General features: G+C 58.5%; 1 protein-coding gene and 1 non-coding gene across 5 annotated transcripts; both read right to left on the reverse strand.

Annotated features, from left to right (window-relative positions):
* Positions 1 to 163: 163 nt before the first annotated feature.
* DGKK (diacylglycerol kinase kappa) lies at positions 164 to 21,395 on the reverse strand. Of its 4 annotated transcripts, none has more exons than XM_058032505.1 (30): positions 21,288 to 21,395; positions 20,077 to 20,321; positions 10,716 to 10,826; positions 10,520 to 10,600; positions 10,188 to 10,292; positions 9,847 to 9,979; positions 9,554 to 9,660; positions 9,006 to 9,131; positions 8,755 to 8,857; positions 7,126 to 7,288; positions 6,921 to 7,029; positions 6,615 to 6,754; positions 6,399 to 6,480; positions 5,848 to 5,939; positions 5,486 to 5,585; positions 4,998 to 5,238; positions 4,676 to 4,774; positions 4,466 to 4,565; positions 3,954 to 4,061; positions 3,405 to 3,498; positions 3,219 to 3,326; positions 2,966 to 3,079; positions 2,699 to 2,833; positions 2,447 to 2,613; positions 2,216 to 2,333; positions 2,042 to 2,128; positions 1,833 to 1,949; positions 1,651 to 1,753; positions 1,004 to 1,134; positions 164 to 612 (listed from the first exon to the last, which is right to left on the reverse strand). In XM_058032505.1, the coding sequence occupies exons 2-30, from the start codon at positions 20,272 to 20,274 to the stop codon at positions 538 to 540; spliced, it is 3,447 nt and encodes a 1,148-aa protein (XP_057888488.1). In that variant the 5' UTR covers positions 20,275 to 20,321; positions 21,288 to 21,395; the 3' UTR covers positions 164 to 537. The 4 variants fall into 4 exon arrangements, with proteins under 4 accessions (XP_057888488.1, XP_057888490.1, XP_057888489.1 ...); XM_058032507.1 differs by having other exon boundaries at positions 1,833 to 1,934; positions 3,405 to 3,501; XM_058032506.1 differs by having other exon boundaries at positions 1,004 to 1,131; positions 3,405 to 3,501; positions 21,288 to 21,394.
* LOC131088744 (small nucleolar RNA SNORA17) lies at positions 18,737 to 18,833 on the reverse strand. The gene has a single exon (XR_009115161.1). It is a non-coding gene; the product is annotated as a small nucleolar RNA SNORA17 (small nucleolar RNA).
* Positions 21,396 to 23,497: the final 2,102 nt, after the last annotated feature.

A 23,497-nucleotide genomic window follows, 5' to 3' on the forward strand; every position in this document is an offset into this window, starting at 1 on the left:
TGCTGGCACTGGAGCCCCAGCAATGTAACTTCCCTGTGTCGTGATGAGACAGAGGGTGAGAGCACGGCAACTGGTGGGGAGCAGGAAGCTCAGGGGGGAAGGCTGGAAAGGTATTCTCAATTCCCTCCTCCCCACCTTCCCCTTAGTAATGACACTATGCAAGCAGCAGCCATCAGTATCTTCTCTCCAAATATTTACACAGCATAAATACCCACATGGGGAAGGGAAACTTTGCTTTGGCTCCAGCTTGAGCACACAGAGGGTGGCCCCAGGTGACCATCTGACCCTGATGGGGCGGGACTGGTGGTCAGACCACACACCTATCAGGGTAGACCTCTGCTTCAGTGTCTCCAGCCCCACAGGCTGGGGGAGAAGCAGTGGCTCCAGGGTCACTCGGGACAGAGTGGTAAAGCGAGGCAAGCGGGGAGGCTCCATACATATGGGGCAAGGGCAGGGACCTGTTCCCCTACCCAACCCCTGTTCCCTGGGGGCAGCACCCACCCAGCACCTGGACTGGGCTGCTGCCCTGCTGTCAGCCTAAGGCAGGTTGCTGAGTTCCTTAATGGCCTGAAGGATCCTCTTCATATGGCCCACTTTGGTGATCCCCAGGTCCTGCAGGAAAGAGAAAGAGGAGGTGATGCATTTGCAGGGGGCAGCTCTTGGCCCTTGCTGGTAGACAAGCCACAGGGTGGAGGATGAGGCACAGTCCAGCTCCCCATGCTCTCCCTTGCTAGAGCATAGTGCTTGCTTGAAGCCCACTGTCCTCTTGAAAGCACATCCCCATGCCTGAATGCAGCTGAGGGTCGGGTGCTGCTGATACAGCGGGAGGACCAAGGCTACCCTCCTCCCCTGCTTCCCTTCCCTGTGCAGAAGCTGCACAAGCTCAACTCTGCAGACCAGATGCAGGGCCAACCTGCCACCAGGAAGGATAGGGAGAGGAGGGATGGAGGACACCATGCTCCCCAGGGGTGGGAGTCCCTGAGGAGGCACAAGGGGGTTGTACCTTAAGGTCTCTCCTCTCCAGCAGAATCAACTCTGAGCCCTGGATGTCATGCCGAACAAAAATGTCTCTGTATTCCCCTAAACCAAGCGTTTCCAGCCAAGCTGCCACCTCCTCGGAGCCCCACTTGTCTGCTAGCAGGGAGGAAAACCACAGTGGTGGGCTGCTGGGGCCTGTGGAGGCAGTGGGACACAGCAGCGCAGGCAGCAGTGATGGCAGCCTGTGGTCAGCAGACAGCATACCCCCTCCCACCCCTGACTCCAGCAGGGCCAGAGGCCACAGCCTGCTCGGGCTGCAGAGGTCTCTCCTCTCCTTGGCTTACTTATGGAGCACCTGAGCTGCTCCCCCGCAACCAGACGCCCAGCTGTGGACAAGGGACTTACCCAAAGGTCTGAGCTGTACCAGAGCCCCCTTCTCCCCCTAGCCAAGCAATTATGGGGTTGGGGTGCTCTGCATGTCTGATAATCAGAAAAAGCTTTAAGGGGCTCTTGGTGACAAGGGTGCCACTCCCAAGCAGCCCCGTTCCCCTTTCCTGAGGATTCTTCCCCAGCATTCCCGGAATAGGAGATTGAGGGATAGGACAGCACAGGGGGGTCCTTTCTAGCATGGACTGCACCACCTGTCTCTCCCTGGCACACTGCTCACTTTACCTGGGAGTGCACTGTTGGCTTTCTGCTTCTGCAGCTTGTCCTTCTCCTTCCTGGGCTTGGGGATGTTGAGGCGAAGCTTAAAGCTTCCCTTGCTGGCACCTTCCTGTGAGAAGCCAGGCTTGGTGGGATGCTACAGCTCCCTGAGGCTGGGCTGTGCCAGACCCCGGTCCCTGTGCACCCACCTCCTCGGCAGGGTGGGCAATGGGGCCCAGCCAGTGGATATCCAGCAGCCGCTGCAGCTCCTGGCCCAGCACGCTCAGAGGGCCCTGAAGGGCCTCCTCCTCCTGCGGTGAGTCCAGCTGTGGGGGACAGGGCCCATACCCAACCCTGCTGCCACCCCCAGAGGTAGCAGCCTTGAGGGGCTTTGGGTGCTCTCCAGTCCCTCACTCACCGCCTTCCCATCCAGGAATGCCCTGGTCTCAGCCCACAGCTCTTTGATGCTCAGCACCATCTCCACAGCCATATTTCTGCTGAGAAACTGGGGCACAGAGGAGGTAACCCCTTGAGCAGCAGGGCCCCATGGGGCCTGGGTAAAGGCTGCCTTACACTCCCAGTCCCCACTCACCTCTGAAGTGCCAGCAGCTTTGTGGGAGAGGGCTTCACTCAGTGCCAGGGAGCTGGCATTGACTGCATGCGCCAGCTCCTGCTCCATGGCTTTGTGAGCCTTGGCTGCCTCATGGATCCTGTGGGTGACAGGGGCTGGAGCTGCCAGGGCTTCCCTGGGCTGGGCACAGCATGGCCACAGCACAGTTCCCTCCTCCCTGTGCCCACTATATTCCACTTCCCACAGTCTGACCTGGCAATGAGGGTCTCAGCAACCCGTGAGACCTGCTGCAAGAGGCTGCTCTCCTCCTCGGTCAGGTACTCCATGGACTGCTGGGAGCTGAGCCGTGGCCGTGTGGCTGCTCGGTAGCTCTCCCCTTTCTGCTTGTCCTCCCAAGACTTGAGGGTGCTTTCAAATGCCTGCGGGGGACAGACATGGCCCCTCTGAGACTGTCATACCTCCCCATGTCCCTTAGCATGGTTTTGCTGAGCTCCTCAATCTCACCCGGTCCCTTGTCAGCATCTGGGCTCTGTTCTTGTGCTGGATTTTGATGATGCCAGGTGGCTGGATCCAGGCCTCTCCATCCACCTGCACAGGCACGCCCTCGTCGCCCCGGATGGTGATCTTCACCACGCGGCACTGTGGGGCACACAGCCCAGGGGTGGCATCAATAGCTGCCAGGCTGAGCAGAGCCACACTGCTTCAGGCTCCACTGCTGCCCCAAAGGTGTTCAGGCATTAGTTGTGGTCCTGCAGGGTACCTCACCACTACCTGTGCAATGCGATGGTGCTGGAGGTTGATGACCCGTGACACGGCCATCTGGATGCTGCCAAAGACTGCCACCACCTCCAGCTTCTTGTCATCAAAGGATGGAGCCCCAAAGTTCTGTAGAGGATCACTACACATGAAGACATCCATTTTCCCCCATGTGTGCCCAAGGCAGGGACACCCTAGCCCTGGGGTATCTTAGGACTGGGGAAAGGACATCACGCCACCCAACTCATCTCATGGTACTAACACTCACATTGTCCTCCTTGGTGCCTCCCCAGAAGTTGATGCCCCCAGCATAGCTGGGGATGTTGAGGACCGCAATGCCCTGCAGGCTGGGCAGTGAGATAGGCACCCCGTCACACTGCAAGAGAGGGCTAAGCCTGGGGATCTGCTGTAATGCTGCCCCTCCCACCCCTTCCCTGCTCTCCCAGCCCTTTACCTCCAGCTGTACCCGCTGCTCCAGGTTCTTGTAGGTGCGCTGCAGGAGCTCCTTCGTGCCCAGCACCCCATACCACATCATGTTCTTGGTGCGGCTGCTGTGGGGCAAAGTGGAACAGATGAGGGGCTGTGGGCTCCCCACTGCCTGTCACAAGCTCCACACCCTTCCTGGGGCACTGTGCTGAACAGTCCCGGATGGCTGGCCCCACCTTAGTTTCCTCAATTCTTGCTACCTCCCAGAAAAGCCAAAGGTGCAGCATGTTGCACCCAGATTTCAACCCTTCCACGCCAGCATGGCAATGTCCCTCTCTCCAGCTGCAGAGCAAGTAAATCCCACCGAGTCCTCAGGTCTTCACCCTTTCTGAGGTGTTTGCAGCCTGCCACCAAGGGGTGCTCATCCCAGCAATGGATGCAGGTACAAAATCTGCTGCAGGAAGGATCTCCAACACAGTAGGCCTGAGTCAGCCCCATGGCTCCCAGCAACTTGATGGCACTGGAAAGCCAGGGGTACATGTTTTTTCCTGGGGGAAATCTAGGGGTTCCAGCCAACCTGCACTTCTTGGGGTGCTCATCACGTTTGTTGTTGAACTCCAGGGAGATCTTTGCATCCAGGCCAATGCCAAAGTAGTTATTCATGACACATTTCTCCAAGAAGTGTCTGAAATCAGCAAGAGGGAAAGCAGGTTGAGCAGCAGCCACACATCGGTGACTCTGGGCTGGCACCAGAGGATGTGCTGTAACACCCACTGGAGCAGAGAGGCTGGCACTGGGAAGCCTGAACAAAACTAGCAGGGATGGCTGCTAGTTTCCCTCAGTCATCATGGCACAGCCAGGACCTGCCTGCAGGTGGGAACACCAAGCTCAAAGCATCAGCCAGAGATCCCACACCATCCACAGGCAGGATCCCCCAGCATGGGCACTGCTTGGCCAAGGAGGGCCTGGTACCAGGGATGCCACACCGGTGAGCAGCAGCCTCCTCAAAGGGGCAGCATGGTACCAGCTCTGCTCCTGGGCAGCAAGAGTGGGCCAGGGTCTCCGGGGCAGGCAGAACACCTGACTCACAGGGTGCTGGGGTCTTCAGGGAACTGCAAGCTGCCAAAGGTGTCTGGCCGCTCCAGGACGATGGAGGAAGATGCAGAGGTCACCGTCACCCGCCGGGAGCCTGGCCAGGGTGACAGGGAGGTAGCTGCCACATGGGTTCTCACCCTGAGCCCATCCCACAGCTCACCCCCATGCCCCCACAAAATGCCACATGCCCTGCTGGGATCTTACTGAGCTTCTCCTCCTCCTTGTTGAACTCCTCCGAGCTGTCCTTGCTGGGGCCCACACTGCCCTGGTAGGCTTGGGTCTGCTTGTTCTGCTCATCCACAGCTGGATACAAAGAGGGGCATGACAGGGAGTCTGTGCAGCCCTGTAGCCCCTCCTCGTGTCAGGCCTGTGGGCTCGAAGGGCCCAGGGTGGGGCCACTGCTGCCATCCCAAGGATCCCAGGGGAGAACAAAGACATGGGTCCAGCACCAACCCAGTGTGGCTTCACAGCCCCTGCCGGGTTGCTGCAGCAGCAGGGAAGCTGCCAGGTCCCACCACTCCCTCACCTCTCTCTGTCTGCTCAATGATTTGCCGCAGGGCTTTCTTCAGGCTGTTTGCCCGCAGCATGAGCTGCTCCTTGGATTTGAAGATGCGAGGCTGGGGGTTGGGATTGAAGCTGCCAGCTTTCTCCTGGTCCTTGACATCAGCGTGGGTGGCCTGTGCCATTTCTTCAGGGACCATGATGGCCTGAGCTTCCTCATTCAGCTCCCGCACCAGTGAGTCCAGCTTTTCATTCAGCATGGCGCACTGTGGGACACTCACCCCACTCAGTACCTGCCACAAGCTGCTGCCCCCCACCAGTGCTGGGTGCTTCCCTGGGCACTATGAGTGCCTGGATACCCCCAAGCACCTGGACACCCTATGCCTGGGCATCCCAAGCATGGCACACCCCAATACATGCTCAACAAGGGCATAGGCCTGCGGAGCAGCCCATCCCCTGTTCACAGGCTGTGCCACCAGCTTGACCCAACCCTCCAGCTCCCCTGCAACACACCTTCCGTGCCATCAGCTCAGCCTCCTGCTTGTTCTCCGTCGCCCTCTTGTAAGCCCGCCCAACTTCAGTCACAAAGTCATTGACAGTGCCACAGAGGAACCTGCCAAGGGAAGTGGCTGGAGGTCAAGAGGGGCACAGCATGGCCAGTGAGGCACAGATGCCAGCCAGGGCGCCTGCTGGGGTAACACCTGCTGCTCCAGAAGGCCAGCACAGCCAGCATTATCTGCCAGGCACCAGCACAGCCGGCAGCTGCTGGAGGCCAGTTGAGACAGCCTGGCCGAGGGGGGTGCAGTGGTCCTGAGGACAGGGCCCAGCCCAGCAAAAGGGGCTCCTGGCACCCCCATCAACAGCCCCCTCCTTACTTTGCAGAGGAGATCACCACTGAGTGCTTGTCTGACTCCAGGATCTTGGCCAGGTGGAAGGCAACAGAGTCCGCGTAATGGGAGATCTGGACCTGGGGGACACAGGTGGAGACAGCTGGACACCTGCCACCTTGCCGTGTGCCCCGCTCAGGGATGGAGCTTTGCCCAGCCAGCCTTGAACTGGGGATGATCAGCCCTTATTCAGCCCACTCCCCACCACTGCTGCTGGGCAGAGGCAAGGTCAGTCACATCAGGAGGGAAACTGGGGCAAGGGGCTGAACAGGAGCACACAGAAGAGTCCAAAGCAGCTGTCCAGAGGCAGGCTAGCTCTACCTCGCCTTCTGCCTGCTCCCAACTGCATATGCCAGGCTGAGACCTGCCAGGCTCATTTCACTGCATGCAGCCAACTCCAGCCCCCTCAGAGCCCCAGTTCCCAGGGACCCCCCTCTTCCTGTGCCATGCCTCCCTGTGTCCCCGAATTGGGTTGAACAGGAACCTGCCCTCCAGCCTGCCCTCCCCATCTCAAGCCCCCAAATGCCAACAGTTCCCACCTGGATGTCGGAGTCCCCATTTTCCTCCTCCTTCAGTGCTGAGGGGGACTGCTTGGGGGCCTCATAGGTAAGCACACTCCACCTGCCAAACAGAGACCATGGCTGCTTGTCATCTCCTGGCCCCCTAGCACAGGACAGGCAAGGAACTGGAACAGGCTTCCCAAGAGATGCCAGGGTAGGAGGGACAAAGAGGCATGTATTCCGTGCCCTGCTCACCGGTCCAGCATCTTGGTGGTGGCCCTTTCCAGCTTCTCCAGGATCTGCAGCAGCTGAGTGTCATCGTCACATAGGCTGCCCCAACCCAGGACCCGTGCAAGGTCATTACCAGTCCCCAGCGGCAGGACACCCAGCTGACACTGCAGGAGAGAGGCAGAGTGGGGGCGCTCAGAGCAGCCCCCAGGGGCACCTGTGACACCCCCAACTCTGCTGTGCCCATTGCTTGGCAGCACCTGGGGAACACAGTGTCCCAGTGCTGGGGATGGTGCCAACCTGCACTAGTAATGCCAGGCACTCGCAACTCACCTGCTTGTGGAGGCCAAGGGCATCGATCTCAGAGAGCACCCAACCCACACTGCCATCCCCACCACACACCAGGATTCTGAAGGTGGAGAACTTCTGGAAGAGGCGCAGCCTGGGTGGCGAGCAAGGAGAGAGGGAATAGGTGCTGTGCCAGGTGCCCACTGGGATCCCAGCAAGGCAATTCCAGGGTGCTCAGGCTGGTGCTTACCCCAGGTGTGGGCCCCCATTCATGAGGTCAAAGACTTGGGCTGGGTTGAGGAACTGCTTGAACTTGCGCAGAAACTTGACACCTTGGTTGTCCCCACTCTTGGAGTTGACAAAGGCCAGGAGAGGGCTGGAGCAGGTCGAGGGGCACGTGGCTTTCCAGAAACCTGCAGTAAGCCCAAACACGAGCCCCAGCTCTCACTGCCCACACACACTTCAGGAGAGCAGAGTATGAACACTCCATCTGTGCCAAGCCCAATCTGTGGGGTGCTGGGGCAGGAGGGGCAGGGATGGGGATGCCCGGGGGAAGGTGAGGGGCAGAGGCAAGAGGAAGCACTATGCTTTTAAAGAAATGAGATGGGGAAAGAAATGTGCCCAAGGCAGAGCAGGATTGACAGCTGGCCCAGAGCCCGCACCTGCCTCAGGCACATCTTGGCTATCCCAGTTCCCTGGCTGATGTCTGCAGGCTTCTTCCCTTGGCAGACCAAGCAATGCTGCAGCAGGGACCATATCAGCCATCATGCCACTGGCACCAGCCCCACAGCTATTGCCCTTAGAGCCCCATGGGCTGCCACCAGGAGCACCCCCACCACAGCAGGAGCATGGGGGTAACATCCCCACAGCCCCCCCCTTCCTGCCTGGCCGTTGCTCCATCTCCACTCCCAGCCCAGCTGAGCGCAGCAGAACACAAAGCACTGAGAGCTGCTGAGTCAGAGCGTGGGCTGCAGCGGAAAAGCTTGCTGCCAGCAGCACTCATATGCTGCAGCAGGACAGCATGGCAGGGCAAGGGGGGACTGAGGCCTTGCTAAGCTGTTCCCAGTCGGGTGGGCAACAGCCACAGCCACGGATGGCTGTGCTGCTGGAGAGGGACAGGGCAGAGATGCTGCCAGGGATCAGCCACCAGCAGCCGAGGCTCTGGAGCTGAGGAGCAGCCGCGTGATGGTTACCCTGACAGCATCCCAATTAGTAACAAGGCAAATGAGCCACCGGCTGAGCTGAGTGGTGAAAAGCAGTAAAGAATGAAGAAAGAAATATCCGGAGGAGAAGAACAGATTTTACTCAGCGGAGGCCAGCTGGGCCCCTCAAGAGAAGGAGACAGCTGGGGTGGTCCCCCCACGCTCCAAATGGCTTCTCCCTGCAGTGTCCCGTGCCAGGGCAAAGCTGTGCTCTGCACTGCCAAAAAACAGCTGAGCTTCAGACACTGAGAAATAACCCAAGCAAGAGCTTTATCCTGCCTTGAGAGATGCTGAACCATTGAGGTGCAACAGAGGACAGCCCACCTCAGGGGTACAGGGTCGGCACTGCTGATCCCAGCACAGAGGCACCATGTCCTCAGCCACTGCAAGTGGTGACCTGGCAGGAGCAGCTAAAGCCACATGCAGGCAAGAAATGCCACCCCAGAGCCCACAGAACACCACCAAGCCCTGAAACAGAGTGCAAGGCAACAAACAGCCTTCAACTAAGGGAAGGGCGTTGACTCTGGAGCCTACTGAAGGTAGTGTTCCTGCTGCCCCACAAAACAGGCACAGTGCAACAAGTCAAAGTCTCCAGAAGACCTCAGAGAGCACAGAGCCCTATCCCAAACAGCCTGTCCCCCCCACCAGAGCAGCCCTGTGCCCTCTCCCCAACTCACCATCAGAATCGATGCTGTTCAAGGCAGTTGGCGGGATGATGGACACTTTGTACTGGCCCAGGGGGCACCTCTTGCCAAGGAGCTCCTTGCAGGCACTGTGAACCTGGGAAGGCAGGAATGCCTGTATCAGCAGAGCAGGGGGACGCAGCACCAAAGTCTCAGCATCGGCTTTCCCAGAGACGCACACAGGAGGGGCAGTGCTGTCTGTGCTGGGAGAGGGGTGGGGACAGGGTGTGTGGGTATATCCTTACAATGGCCTTGCACCAGAGACAGCGCCAGTCCTGCAGTCTCCGGACACTGCCACAGGTGCGGTCACAGACAGCACAGCGTGCACTGACAGGCAAGTTCCCCTCCAGCCACTGATGGGGCATGGCCACCTGCAGAGAAAAGCAGCTACCAATAGCATCCTTCACACTTCAGGGAAAGATCATAGGCCACCTCTTTCCACAAGCACCATGGAGGTAGTGCCATTTAGCAGGGCAAGCTGGGTCTGGGACCCCTCCCATGTCCTCTCATCCCTGCCCACCTGGCTGCTTGAAGCCATCAGCATGTTAGGCAGGGCAGACGTATCCCCAGAAAATGTCTGGAGGTGACCCCACTTGGACAGCAAAAAGGGATCCTGATACAGGGTTCCAGAGGAGGTGTCCCCAAGCTACGCCCCTGCAGAGCCAAGCCCAGAGGCCGTACAGTGCAGGGGACAGCTACAGTTTCTTCCTGCTTCCTGATTTGGGCACAGCAAGGCTAGTTCTGATGGAGGATCTGTCCTGCCAGGATGCCTGACAGGGACTCCCCTGCTTACCCCGTCCTCATCCTCGATGATTTCAATGCCGATGGAGGCCAGAGTCGTCCACTTGCAGTTGTTTGTGGCTCTCACGGCACAGCGCTTATGTGCCTTGAACTTGCAGACTGCATGGGGAGGAGCAGTGAGGAGCAGGGAAGGTCCCCACAGCATGCACATCCCTGGTCCCAAACCTCTCTGCATCTGGGCAGTGGGCATCACCCTGCACCACTCCTGCTCTGACCCAGCCTTGAGAGGCTGCCCTGCCCTGATGCCAACCCCTGCCCACGTCCCAGCAGGATGCCAGCACTGACCTTCGCAGGAGAGGCCATGGGAGGTGACCCCTGGAAGAGCTTCACGGCACACGTTGCAGAAGGTGGGGCGGGCGTGAGAGCAGGCGTACCAGTTGTGCATGCCCGAGAAGTGCTCCATGTTGAACTGTGTGGCCTGGAGACACAGCCCTGCCCCATCAGTGCCTGGAACCCTCAGCCGGCACTCCCTCTCTCCCGGCCTCCTGAGTCCCCCCAGCTCAACTCCTGTCCTCCTTGTGGGGCTATGGCAAGGCCAACAGCTCTTTTCTGGCAATCAAAGGCACACAGAGGGAAACACACTCCACACAGAAATACAGATCCATTCAGCACCCTGCCCACATCACCTCATGGATCTCCCACTTCTGGACAGATTTCAGGGCCGTGATCCAGTCCTCCATCTCCTTCCGGTTCTCCGCACATAAAATGAGCTTCCTGAAAGGCGTGATCACCTGCAACAGCCACCATCCCCACGTTCTCTGGCAAGGCCACTGCCAGGCCAGCCAGAACCCAGCACAGACCCCAGCAATCTCTGGCACACCAGTGCCGCCTCAAGCAGCAGGAGGCCATGCCATGGAGTGCTCCGTGGCTCTAGGGGGATGAGGGAGATCTGTAGTGCCTCCCCACACGGTTCCAAGGTCTCCACAGGGTGCAGTTGGTAGCCCCACACCTCCCTCACCGTGAAACTGTTGTTGATGTTCTTGGTGCTGGTCTCGGCCACACTGGCATCAGACAGGTCCACCTCATCAAAGATCAGGGACTGCGAGGGAGGAACCAGAGCCCCAGTCCACCAGGCAGGGATCTCTGTCCCCTCCTGGGCTGGCAGGCTCGGGTCCCCCCCAAACTGGGCATGTTGGAAGCACCCTCCAGCCTACCTTGGCATCCTTAGCATAATAAAGTGTCCTGCCTCGCAGCTTGAAGTATCGTCTCTTCCACCTCTGGAAGGAGCTCGTCTGCTTCAGCAACAGCCCCTCCTTTACGCTCTTCTGCAGAGACCACAGTGTCCTGAGCTCCTGTAGCCCCCCAGGATCACCAAAGCCACCATTTTTCCCTGTGACACCAGTCCCCGGGTCCCCAGGAGCACAGATTGGACATTCTGGGGCTCACTCTCTGCTGCATGTAGCAGGGCAAATTATGTTCCCTGCCTACCATCGCCTGGGCACTGGGCACTGCCTGTGTGATCTGGAAGGAGGCTGCTGGGCATGGCAGGACTAGAAGATGCAGGTCTCCAGCAGTGCAGAGGCTCCCCTGTTGATTCTTCCTCTCCATCCCCAGGGTAGTGCCTGGAGATCCTCACCCTGCTGCAGCTCCCTAGAAGCCAAGGGCAGAACTGGAGCCAGCAGAGCTTCCTTTAAGAGGAGACTAGTGCCCCAGAGATAGCAACTGCATCCTCAAAGTGGCATTACCTGGGCACTGCGGCCCCAGCCGGTTTGGAGAGCAGAGCTGGAGCAGAGCCGGAGCGCAGCCAGCTCTGTCTTGCCCCCACAGCCCCTGGAGAGGACAACCTGGGGTTGAGGGTAGCCTGCAGCAGGCAGAGCATCCCCTACAGCCCAGTGCATCGCTGCAACCTGGCTGCCTGTTCTCTGCCCCCCCCGAAACAGAGCACCTGCCAATATTTACCCTTCTTGCAGTGGTGTTTACAAGACTCAATTAATTAGTGTTTGCAACATGGCTATGAGCCTGAAAGAGGTGGCAGAGATGCTCTGGCACTGCCTCATCTATGATTGTATCTTCTTTAAACACCACCGGCAGCTCTGTTCAGCTGCTTCTCTGCAATTAGCTGCCACAGTGGTTGTATCCAATCCAGGCACATGATGACAAGCCACATTTAACAGCAAATTAGCACTGGGCATGAGGGCACAGCAAGGGAAGCATGGCGGGGCTCTGCACTCCTGTGCCAACCCATGTGCTGCAAAAGGTGGCAGCCAGGCACCCATCAGCCTGCAAACACACCAGCCCCAGGTCTCAGCCTTAATCTACTGCCCCATGGGTCTGAACCAGATGGCCAAACCACCAGGAATAGCAGAAGCCTTCACAAAGAAGCTAAAACCCCACCTGGGGTGCTCCCTGAGCTTCAACTATCCAAATGCATAACCCTCCTGAACCTCCCTGGGGCACCCACCACATTGTTCCCTGCTCTCTTCCAGCTTGGAGTTTGAAGAGGGATGTTCTAAGCCTTTATCACTCCCCAAGACTGCTGCAGAGTTTGGCTGTGGTCAATCAATCACCGTGGTGCCTCGGAATGTCAGTGCAGGCTCACCGCGGTCCCGGTGCCAGCACCCCACTGAGTCCTTGTCCTGGCCTCTCAGCTGTGAGAGCACACAGGGATCCCTCCAGGGGGGTCCAGCTGTGACCTCAGACCCGCACACAAATCATGCACCCAGCAGTCCTTGTCCCACACCAGGGGACAAGCCAGGGTCCTGCCATAGCCCGGGGGGATCCACCACACCTGGCTGCCCTCATCAGGCACAGGTTCCATGTTTGCTGCAGTCATCGCTGTTGTTGCACAGGACAGGCAGTGTGTGACAGCGAGCAGTGGTGTCAGGAGCTGTGACGGTGAAGGGCGGGGAGGCCATTGGAAGAAAAGGATGACAATGAGAAGGAAGAAGGGGCGGGTCCATGCTGGCGCCTCAGGGCTATCACAGCCGGGGCTGAGGCCAGCTGGGCATGGGCACTCTGCCTGGCTCCAGGGCCACGTTGGGGGTAGGACACAGCAAGGACGGGCTGCCTAGGAGGGTGGCACCCACTCCTGCGAAGGAGGGTCAGAGCCGAAACACCCCCAGCAGCAGCAGCAGCAGCAGCAGCTCCTGACAGTGGCAAAAAGTCATCACCCAGCCCCAAGATGTCACAGTCCTGGCCGTCCCAGGGACAGAATGCAGCTGCCCTGACTCGCCCACCTTCACCACCACACCCGTGATAGCTCTCCCACCTTCACCACAATACTTCCAATACCCCGGCTGGGGAGACTGTGCCTCAGTTTTCCACCAGTGCAGACTAATCCCTAGCCAAACCAACACAGGGCAGCAAAATTGGCGCAGAGAAGCTCAGGGGGCACCTCTCCCCACAGCCACCCTTTCAGGCTGCTTTGGGCATCAAAGCCCAAGCCCTCTGTGTTGCCATGTGCAGCATTTTGCTGCACAACTCCTCAGGTAAGCAGCTGCTCATCCAGGCTCCATCATCCCTGGTGTGTGATGCCACGTGGTACAGGTTCCATTGGTGCCCACACGGGGCCAGACAACCCCTCCCAGGGGAAAACAAGGCAGGTCCCCTTTCCAAAATAAGCCCTGGAGTCCAGCTGTCCCACGCTGCCTGGGCAGGCACACAAGTCTGGGGTGACGGAGGGCTGTTTTGGGATCTCACTGTGGTAAGCCACCCACCTAATTCATTTTTTGACCATGGGTCTCAGCCAGATGAGACCTGCTCCAGCTGTTGGGGCAGGGAGCAGCTCCCAAGTGGCTCCATGGTTTTGGACCCCTGCTTTTGCAATGAACAACAGAAGGACACCTGAGAGGCACCTGATGGCCAGGGCCAGCTGCAGGCCCAGCCACACAGTGGGAATGCATGCTGCACAGCATTGCTGGGTGAGCCCAGGGTTTCCTCTTTGCAAACAGCAAAGGGGTGACAATGGCAAGGGCAGACAGGCCATGCCAGGGTGGCATCACCCCTGCTGTGCCAACTCCCCAAAGCCCTGTCCAGAGCACCAGGGTCACCACAATTGTATAGTAAGTGGCTATTAGGTACCCTAGAGCTCAAAAGAGCTGGAGTTGAGCACCTGTAGCACAGGGACTGCCTCTTCTTCCTGGAGAGTTTTGGGGACAATGGGAGCACTGGCTCACTGGGCTGGGAGCTCTGCACTAGTCATTGCACAGCTGTAAAGCACAGTGTGCCACCCACACCCTAAAACCAACCCAAGCCACTCCACTCACCCCAGCCACAGCTTTTCTTTCTGGAAAGCCCCAGGCAGCACTGCAGGGAGCCTCAGCAAAGCCGGAGCTGGTCTCACCTCAGCAACCAAGGCGGCACACCCAGAGCCACATATAACCTGCCCAGCAGCAGCCAGAGGCCAGCTCCCCTGTCGGGCTCTGTCCCAGCACTCCACTGCCCCATCCCGAGGTCCCTCCCTGCTCTCTCCAGCCCAGGGGGCTCAGCACCAGCACTGGGGGAATCCCAGAGGCACAGGGCAGGAAGGGAAAGGTGAGAATTAAACCATACAGTGTCTGCAGACAAACTACCACCTCCAGGTCAGATGCAGCTGAAGTGGCAGCAGAGCCTCAGAGAGGACACAGGTAAAAATGGCCCTGGGAGGATGGCCAGCCACGTGCTGTGCCAGGACTGGGCAGGTTTCCAGAGGCCATCATGCCACAGGCTGCCTGTGTGCTCAGCACAAGCAGGGGGTTTGAACAGCAGTCCAGGGATTCTTCCAGGTCAGGTTACAACCCGAAATGCCAGCCCTTGCTTCAGCCCTAAAGCAGAGCCCCAGGATGCTGCTTTGTTCCGTTACCCCCCTCTCCCAGCTCTGTCACCACCATTCCTGGCAAGAGCCCATTGTGAATCCAGGTCGGACCACAGCTGGGGCAGGAGGGTTTTCCTGCTGGGATCGGCTTGGACAGCGAAGCGGTGCCTGGAGAAGAGCCAGGAAGGTTGTTACCCAGGAATGCCATACATGTGGCTCCTGAGCACCACACTATCTGCCCACACAGCTGGCCACCCTACACCACTCCTGAAGGGACATACTTGTCCCTGTGACCACACGATGCCTCACCCAATAGGAGGAGAGGGGAAAGAGGATAACTTGTCAACACACCGACCTGCATTGCACCAGCATCATTCCAGGCAGCCACCCTCCTGCTCCAAGTGCAGCAGCCCACTGGGCACAAGCTGGGGTCCAGTTGCATAAGAGCTCATCCCCCAGCTGAGCCAGCAGGCACCAGGACAGCAGAGCAAAGCTGGCAGACTTCAAACAGCCCAGCTGCAGGGCTTCCACCAGCTGCTAGGCACCCCACAGGCGGGAGTCAGTCGGAAACCTTATCAAGCTTTGTGACACAGCAGAGCTCTTCCGGCACTGGGCAGTCAAGGGGCTCGGTGCCTGACAGGTGCTATGGCCCCACAAGTTCAGCTGCTCCCAGAGGATGGAGCTTTCTGCCACTGTAGGACCAACCACAATATCCCTTCCCTGTGCTGGGTGGATGCTTAAAAAGAGATTCTAGCACCAGTCCTGACACGCCCTCACATTGTACCCATAAGACCATTAAAAGGCAGCAGACAATTAACAGGAGGAGAGGAATGAGGAAAGGAGCCCCTAGAAGAAAGGCGACCCCCCTAGAGCACATTATCCAGCAGCTGCTTTTTAGAAATGAGGTCATCCTTCCCTATCTACAGCCACATCGGTCCCCAAGCATCATGCGTGCAAGCATCCTGCATCAGGCCAACCTTTACTAGTTCACCCCCACACCTTGTGCCCCAATGCTGGTGGGAACAGCCCTCCCACTCTGCCCAGCAGGAGTGGGAAAGAGCTGATGGACATGAACGACATTCACATAACAGAAAAAGTTAGCATGGAGAGGGCAGAGTGCTTGAGTAACCTCACAAACATCCGGCTAGTGACAGTGGGGCTATCTTCACACCCCAGGCACCAGCTTGGTGAGCCCTGATTAATGACAGCAAGCCCAGCCTCTCTGGTCTCAGACAGTGTTTTCTTGTGTTGAGGTGCAATTTCCTATTTTTTCATTTCTCTCCATTGGCAGACACCATTGAGAAGAGCCTGGTTCCCCCTTTGCTGCACCCTCCCTTTCAAAAACCAGGGACTCCGTGGTTACAGTCTCCCCTCCGGGCTGAACAGTCCCAGCTCTCCCAGGCTCTCTCTGTATGAGAGATGTTCTAGTGTCCCACCAGCGTCAAGTCTAGAGGGTGCACTGCCAGGAGCTGTGGTCCACCCTCCTGCTGCAGAAGAAAGGTTTCCAGGCCTGGCCCCAGCCAGCTCAACCTTCTTTCTTCATCTTTTGGCCAGGATTTAGCACTCAGTGGGCAACATTCCCCACAGCCTGGCTCTATAGCACTGCCTCACCAGGCTCCCTACACCTGCCCAACACCCCACTATGCATAGGTACAGCCTGCCTCATTCCTGGGGCACTCTGAGCCTGCAGGATGCTCAATACCTGCAGCAAGGACAGGGGCACCAATAACCCCACTGACCTCCCTGAGCCCCATGGGAGGATTCTGGTGGGTCCCTCAGTCCCACCAAAGAGCTGTGATGTACCTCAAGATCAGGAATTCAGGAACAGGATTCCCCTTTCCAAACAGCAGACAAGCCATGGTTACCCCTGCTCACCACGGCCATGAACATTGTTCCCATGCCACGGGCAACCCTGGATCCCTGGCATGCACCCCGCTGTGTTCCCCTTGATACCCCTACCTCCCAGCTTGGGTGCAATCACCCCAGGACCTGTCACTTGCTGAGCCAAACAGCACTGCTGGGTCACTCTCTGCCTCCACTCTGGGAGGCAGCTGCTGGGAGAGCCTGTGCTGAGGCAGGGCCGGGGAATGAATGCCCCAGACACGTGAGCAGGATGTGACCCACCACCCCTATCAACTCAAATGCGTTGGTGAGCCCCAGAACCAGGCCCTCTCTTCCCTTCACCTCCTCTACAAGCCCAGCCCTAAGGGGACCAGTGCTGGGAAACAGCATCACATCCCCCTCCCACTCTGCACTTGCACTCCTAAAACCTGGTACAGGCAACTGGCAGCCCCCAGATGCATTGAGGAGGATTGGGGGGAGTGGGGGGAGAATGTCAGCAAGACTCCATCCATCCTGGAGCCTTTCACTCCAGTAGGGACACCTGCATCTGGCAGTTGTTTTTGTCACTGAGCACAACGACCTCGCCGCCCCCACAGCAATGCTGGCACAAAGCACCCCACAGGGTGTGCACAGTTCCAGCCTGGAGGTGTGGAGTGGGGGGGATGTGATTGATGTGGAGGCTTGACGAAGGGATGTGATCATGAGCTTTCAGAGTGCAGAAGCACTGGAACTGGGGAGCAGCAATCAGAAGGATTCAACAGATCCCAAAATGATCCTCACCTATTCCTGTCCCAGGGGCTGGACAACACCCTGGAGTGGGAGAAGCTGCCTGCTTCCATCACCAGAGACCAAGGCCTCCCCAGTCAGTGTGGATGGGGTGGGGGTCCTGACCTTTCCCAGCCCCGCAACATGGCAGGCTCCTATAGACCCTCTCAAGCACCCCACCCACCCCATTTGACCCAAAATATGACAGTGAGCCCTGACACCCCACCACCTGCTGTCTCAGGAGCTGCCACTCTGGCACTGAACTCTCCCTTATAAACTGTGTTCTTTAGGTACCTGTCCCTGGGGTGCAGGCAATGATTCCCTCTCCCTGCCCCAGCCCCACCTGGGTGCCCAGGATGTCAAGACAGGGGTGTCACTCAGGAAGGTGCCTGCCATGGCACACACCCCGTGGCTGTGGCTGGAGTGACAGGCAGCACATGTGCCGTGTCAGGGCTGTAAGCCTGACCTGGGTGGCAGCAGCAATGTTGTTGTATTGCACTAAACAGGAATTTAGTTACACTGGGTGTTGGGGAAAAACGTTTTTGGGTCACGTGAATGGCATGTTCCCCCTTTCACATGGGTTCCCCTCACATAACTTGGTTCTGTATGCCTGCGGTCTGTCCCACGGATGGTCCCTCCCCTCACCCCTCCCGGATGTCGCTCCCATTGACCGTGGTTCTCTTTCCCCGCCCGCACCACCTGGGGCACAAAACCCCACTGCAGGTGAGGCACGCTCTCTTTGCTGCCTGGGTGGTCGCCGACACCAGAGGTGATCTGTCCCACACTAATAAATTGGACACTTTGACCCACGTGGCAGGGAGCGCTTCTCGTCTCTTATCTCGTTCGTGCGGTTCCGTGTGGGCTTGGGTCCTGAGTGAGCCGGGTTTGGACTCATATAAGCCCAGAGATCCACGGATACTGCACAATGTCATCCAAAAATCCTCATTTCCGTAGGAAAGGATGGAGTCCATCCAACCAGATGCCAGGCTGGCAAGTGCAGTCCTGCCCATCTGGACCAGGGCAAAGGCATCCTCGGGAAAAACACTGAACCGCAACACCGAAAACACAGAAGTGGCAGGGGAGGCATACACAGCTCACTCTCAGGCCCCTTCAGCTCCAGCCCTGCCAGCTCTCACTCTCTCCCCTAGCTCCATGGGCTGTTAACCCAGACATGTCATTTCCACCTGCTCATCCATCATGCCACCTGCCTCCCCTGACACGCTGCACAGCATGACCTCCTGCATGGCTAATTGCTGGTGCCAAGCAGGATATGGGCAGCAACCACCGCAGGCAGGGAGACAGCCTCTCCCCACGTGCAGCCTGTCAGCAGTGAGGCCAGAACCTGCTTGTGGTATGGGGGGCTCTGGCGATTGGGCTGTGGCTCAGAGCATGCTCGTGTTCCTGTGCTGCTGCTGTAGGACATGGGCATAGCCCAGCCATCTGCCCCTTCCCCTCAGACTTCCTGGCATTGATGGCTCCCTGTGATGTCCCTGTGACCCACAGCATGGCAAGTGCTTCATGGCAAACTCCAGCACCCTTCCAGAAGGGTGCTGAGGGCTCCTACACAGAACTAAGCATCCCCATGATCCTGCACACTGGCCTGGCTTCCCACTGTGCCTCCTCCCCAACACCCTGCACCAGCATAGCCCTCTTCACCCACTTGGCATCCAACTTGGAGAGGGCAGAGTTGATGCCAGCCCACTTCAAAGAAGGGAAAATTGATGTATGTTCCTTGAGCAGCCAGAGGGACTCAATAAGAGCCCCTTCAGTGCCCCCTGCCCCAGAAGTCTCTACTGCCAAGTGGAAAAACCCCACAGTGCTAGGTTGGGAGCATGCAATTTCCATACCCTTGAGCAGGTATCCTCTGCCCCACCTCATGCCAGTGCACCAGGCTTGGCACAACAGCCAAGACAGGGACAGCAGGAGGGGAGCCTGCCCCAGCTCCAAGCATCCCCACAGCTGCCACCAGACCCACACTGCCTCATTCCCCTTCCTTCATGCCCTCAGCACCCAACACCAGAGTCCAGTAATAGCCCTCTTTTCTACAACTACATTCCTATGCTGTGTTTTCAGAGCTCTCCCCCGTGCCAGAGCAGCACAGCCACCACTGAGGAGAGGCTGGCACGGGAAGCTGGCTGTAGGGGGATTTCTAGCAGCCCCCGTGTGCCGCCCAACACTTCAGGCACTGCCTTGACTCATTCCACCACCTCCTTCCCACAGCTGAAAGGTGGATGCAAAGGATAAGCATGTCATCCAGAGCATCCTCCAAGCACTGTGTCTGCATCCTCCCTCCCCAAAATGTCCCCCCAAACCTCCTTCTCTCCTCACATCCTACCTAGCCATTCGGCCCAGGTTATTTCTGCCAGCATTGCATTTCACTGTCCTGACCTGGGACCTCTGACCACGCACTCCTGTCTGGCTAAAGGCACCACACCTCGTATTTTGTAGGGGTAATCTTGTAAATTTTGTAAGCTATCAAAATAGCTTTTTCTGAGCAAACTGTGATACACACGCACACATACTCCAGCTGCTGTCATGCTAATGGCTGGGAAATACGAGTGTCACGTCTGATCTCAAAGGTGCTCCCATCTGTCCAGCAAACCACCACTGGGGACTAGATCTGTGGGAATGGCACCTGCAGGGGAGCTGGCACAGCCAAATTGATCTAGGGCACTAGGAAAGATGCATGGTTCCATTTTGCCACCCACCAAGCCCTACACACACAATGCCTGCAGCAGGGTGTGGGATCCGAGGAGCCTACAAAACTGTCATGACCCTAAATCTCAGTCCCAGAGCATCCATGGAGCATCCTAAAAAGAGTCCTCTTCTTCCAGGGACAGGTAAGGGGAACCCAGGGGATACAAATGCAGCATGAAGGCAATGTGGTAGGGGCTCTCTGGGTATGGGAGAGACCCTGTCCCTGAATAGTGGGATGAAATCCATGCTTCACAGCCCCATGGGACCAATGCTGACACTACCACTGTGAGGTTTGCATGTTTCTATGTGCCCTCCCACAGGACACAGAGGGCCAACATCCTCCCAGCTGTGGCTGGGTCAAGCCTGCCAGCAGCAAGAACCTGGTACCCATTTACACCCTGATAAACTCCCCTGCCTTGTCCTCAGCAGTGACCCCACACCCAGCCAGCCCCTCACCACCGGCATCCCCCACCCCTGACCTTGCTTCTCATCTGCCCCGAGGTGGAAACCTTCCGGATGAGCTTGTGAGAACTGTCCTCCTGCTCGCCCTCGCTGTCGGATGACTCCTCACCACCAGCCTCGGGTGAGATGGGTGTCAACTTGTCCAAGTCCAGAGACGACACCGATTCCCGGGTCTTCCTCGAGAACAGGTCCCCAGGCACCAGCTTCTCAGCCATCTTCCAATCTGGCTTGGCTCAGAGCTCTGCAGCCCCTGATGACAGCCCTGAGAGGACAAGGACACATAGGAATGGAGGAAAAGCCCTGAAGAGACATGCATGCCCCCTCATCCTGTAAGGCTCTGATAGCTGGGAGGTGCAGCCCTGGAAATCAAGAGAGATGGTGCATCCTTGCCCAGAAATGTCACTCAGGGTGGCATCCTTGCAGGCAAAGTTTTCCTTCCTTGCCTTTTTTTTCACTGTCCCAACTATTCCTCAGCCTACCTGGCATCCCAACGTTGTCCCTGACTTGGGCACAGGAGACTGTGGTTGCCCCATGCTCGGGCATTGGTACGTTGGTGCATAGAGGGGTGGAAGGCATTCCCACAGCCTGTGCTACTTCTCCTTGTTGCCCACCCCCGAGGTGCTGGGCTGCGCTGCGTGGCCGGGGACAGCACAGGAATCTCCATGAAAAGCAGCAGCCGGACCCCGCCATCCGTCTGGCTCCGGCAGCTGGAAAGGGATGGGTGAACCTCCTGCGCCCGTGGCTCGCGAGCCCCGAGCAGGTGCCTGCGGCTGGGCTGGGATGGATGGGGGAGCGCGGGGCTCCCGCATGCGGGGGAAGCCGTCCCCATGGCATCCCTGCCGGCCCCGAAGGCTGAGGAGGGACTGGTGGGGGCACCTACCCCGACAAGCGAGCCTGGACGGCAGCAGGGCTGCCGTGGCCGGGTTGGGGGTGGCAGGGGCCACCCCACGGCGCCGTGCCGGGCCCCACGCACCTACCACGGGCCGGCTCCGCCGCGCCCTCCCCCTTCCCCGCGGCTGCCGGCAACCGCGGTGCCGTCTCTCGGCGCAGCAACAAGCGTTGCGGGGAGAGGGAGGGAGCGAGGGCAGCGCTGCGGCCCGCCCCCCCCCCCCCGCCCCGGGTGCATTGCCTCCTCCAGCCCCGGGGCTGCCGGGTGCCGGATCCCCGCCGAGCATCCCGCAGCACGCCCGGGACGGAGAAGGCGGAGCGCCCCCCGCCCCGCACACACCTTGCACGACCCGAGCCGCCGCCGCCGCTGGTGCAAGGTCGCTCCTTCTCCGGCCCGCCGTCCGCAGGCCCCCCGGCCCCGCCAGGACGTGCCTCCGCAAGCGGCCCCGGCCCTGCCCCTGCCGCAAGCCCCGGCCTGCTCGGCACGGCGGGCGCTGCTGCGCGGCGCGGGCGGCCCACGCACGGCCCCGAGCATGCGGGCACAGCGGGCACCCGCGCGCCCCCGCGCGCATCCGTGTGCGGCACCCGCGCGGGCACGGGAGAGCACGTGCACGCACGTGTGCGCTGCCCGCCCACGGAGGCGCGGCGGGCACACCGGGTGGGTGTGCTCACGCACATACGTGTGCACAGGCTCGCACACGCACGGGCAGACACGGCTTGCACCGTGCACAAACGGATGCTCCCCTCGCATGGATACATGCATGGGCCCGCGAGAGCACATGCACCACTGCAGTGCACCTGTGTATGCGCCACCCACGTGGGCAGGGCCAGCACATGCATAGGCATCACAGCCGCACATGCGTATGTACCTCCACACAGGCATATGCACAAGCAGTCACAGACCGCACAGGCCTGCGCGCCCCGGGCACGGGAAAGCACATGCACCCCGTGCCTGCACATAGATTTTTGTGGGCATGGGCGAGCATGTGCACTACCACTGTGCACATATTTGTGCATTCCCCACATGGACAAGGGCAGGCACACGGCTGGCACAGGTGAGCATTTACCCTGTGGCCACGCACATTTTTGTGCACATACCCACACGCACACCCCACGCACAGGTGAGCGTGTGCACCATTGCCATGCAACCATATGGGCATATGGCGTTACATGGAGGCACGGCCGAGCACATACACAGATGCTGCCACACACTTCCACGCACACACAAATGTGCTGGCAGCCCAGAGGGCTGGCCATGTCCTGAGTGCATCTCCAGCAGGGTGGGCAGCACAGTGAGGGAGGGAGCTTCTCCCCATCTGCTCTGCTGTCCTCTGGTGACATGCCCAAGAGTGCTGGCTCCAGATCAGGGGTCTCCAGCACAAGGAGGATGTGCTGCTGTTAGAGGGGGTCAAGAGAACACCACAGAGATGCTCTGAGGGCTGAAAACAATCTGCTGTGGAAACAGACTATGAGATATGGGGTTGTTCATCCTGTAGAAGACAAGGCTTCAGTAAGACCTTAAAGTAGCATTTCAGTATATCAAGGAGGTTCCAAAAGGAGAGATTTTCACAGGGCATGTAGAGACAGGACAAGGGGCATCAGTTATAAAGTGACTTATGGTGTGTTTGGATTACACAGAAAGAGGAAATAATTTATCATGGAGGTGGTGAGGCACTGGCACAGGCTGCACAGAGAAGCTGTGGCTGGCCAATCTCTAGAAGTGTTCAGTGACAGGGTGGATAGGGCTTGGAGCAACCTGACATCCCTGGAAGATGTTCCTGCCCTAACCCTAACCCTAACCCTAACCCTAACCCTAACCCTAACCCTAACCCTAACCCTAACCCTAACCCTGCCCGTGGCAGGAAGAATTGGACAGAATATCCTTCAATAATCCCTCCCACCCCAAACCTTTCTGTGATTCTGTGGTGTGCATGCATGCAGATAGCCCCACAGAGGTGTGATTGCATAGAGCATGCCCTGGAACATGTGTTGGAGCACACACACATGCATGCACACAGGAGGTGTGCCACCAAACATCTGGGGAGAGAAGCTCCGGCCTCACTTTCCATGCCACAGTGTTGCATGGGCTTCTGCACTCATCTCTCACCCACTGCTGCTCTGGGCTCTCCATGCTGGCAGAGCCCCATATCCCTTCCTTCCTGCTGGGCCATTCTGCCTCAGTACAGGGACAGGAAGCGCTCTCTTGTCCCTTCCCAATGCATGGCTTTCCTTTTTGGGCTGTAATGGACTGTGGGAGTGAGGGGGGTCTACTATGTGTACCATACTATGGGGTTTGGACTTTTATGCTCCAGGATTCCCCATCTCCCTCATGTGGCAGGGGTCTCTCATTAAAGCATCACTACCTGCCATATCCTCATCCTTCCCCAGCTCAGGTCTATGGGACATTGTGGGACAGATCTGGGATCTGTATAATGGAGAGATCATCATGATGGGGAGACAGACACCAGGGCCAGGGGCTACCCTACCTTTGTGGGTTCTGTTTGCAATTCTGGAGTCTCACAAAGGAATCCCCAGGACACCCCATGCCAT

This window comes from Melospiza georgiana, chromosome 12 (genome assembly GCF_028018845.1).
Source record: "Melospiza georgiana isolate bMelGeo1 chromosome 12, bMelGeo1.pri, whole genome shotgun sequence".
NCBI classification, from domain to species: domain Eukaryota; kingdom Metazoa; phylum Chordata; class Aves; order Passeriformes; family Passerellidae; genus Melospiza; species Melospiza georgiana.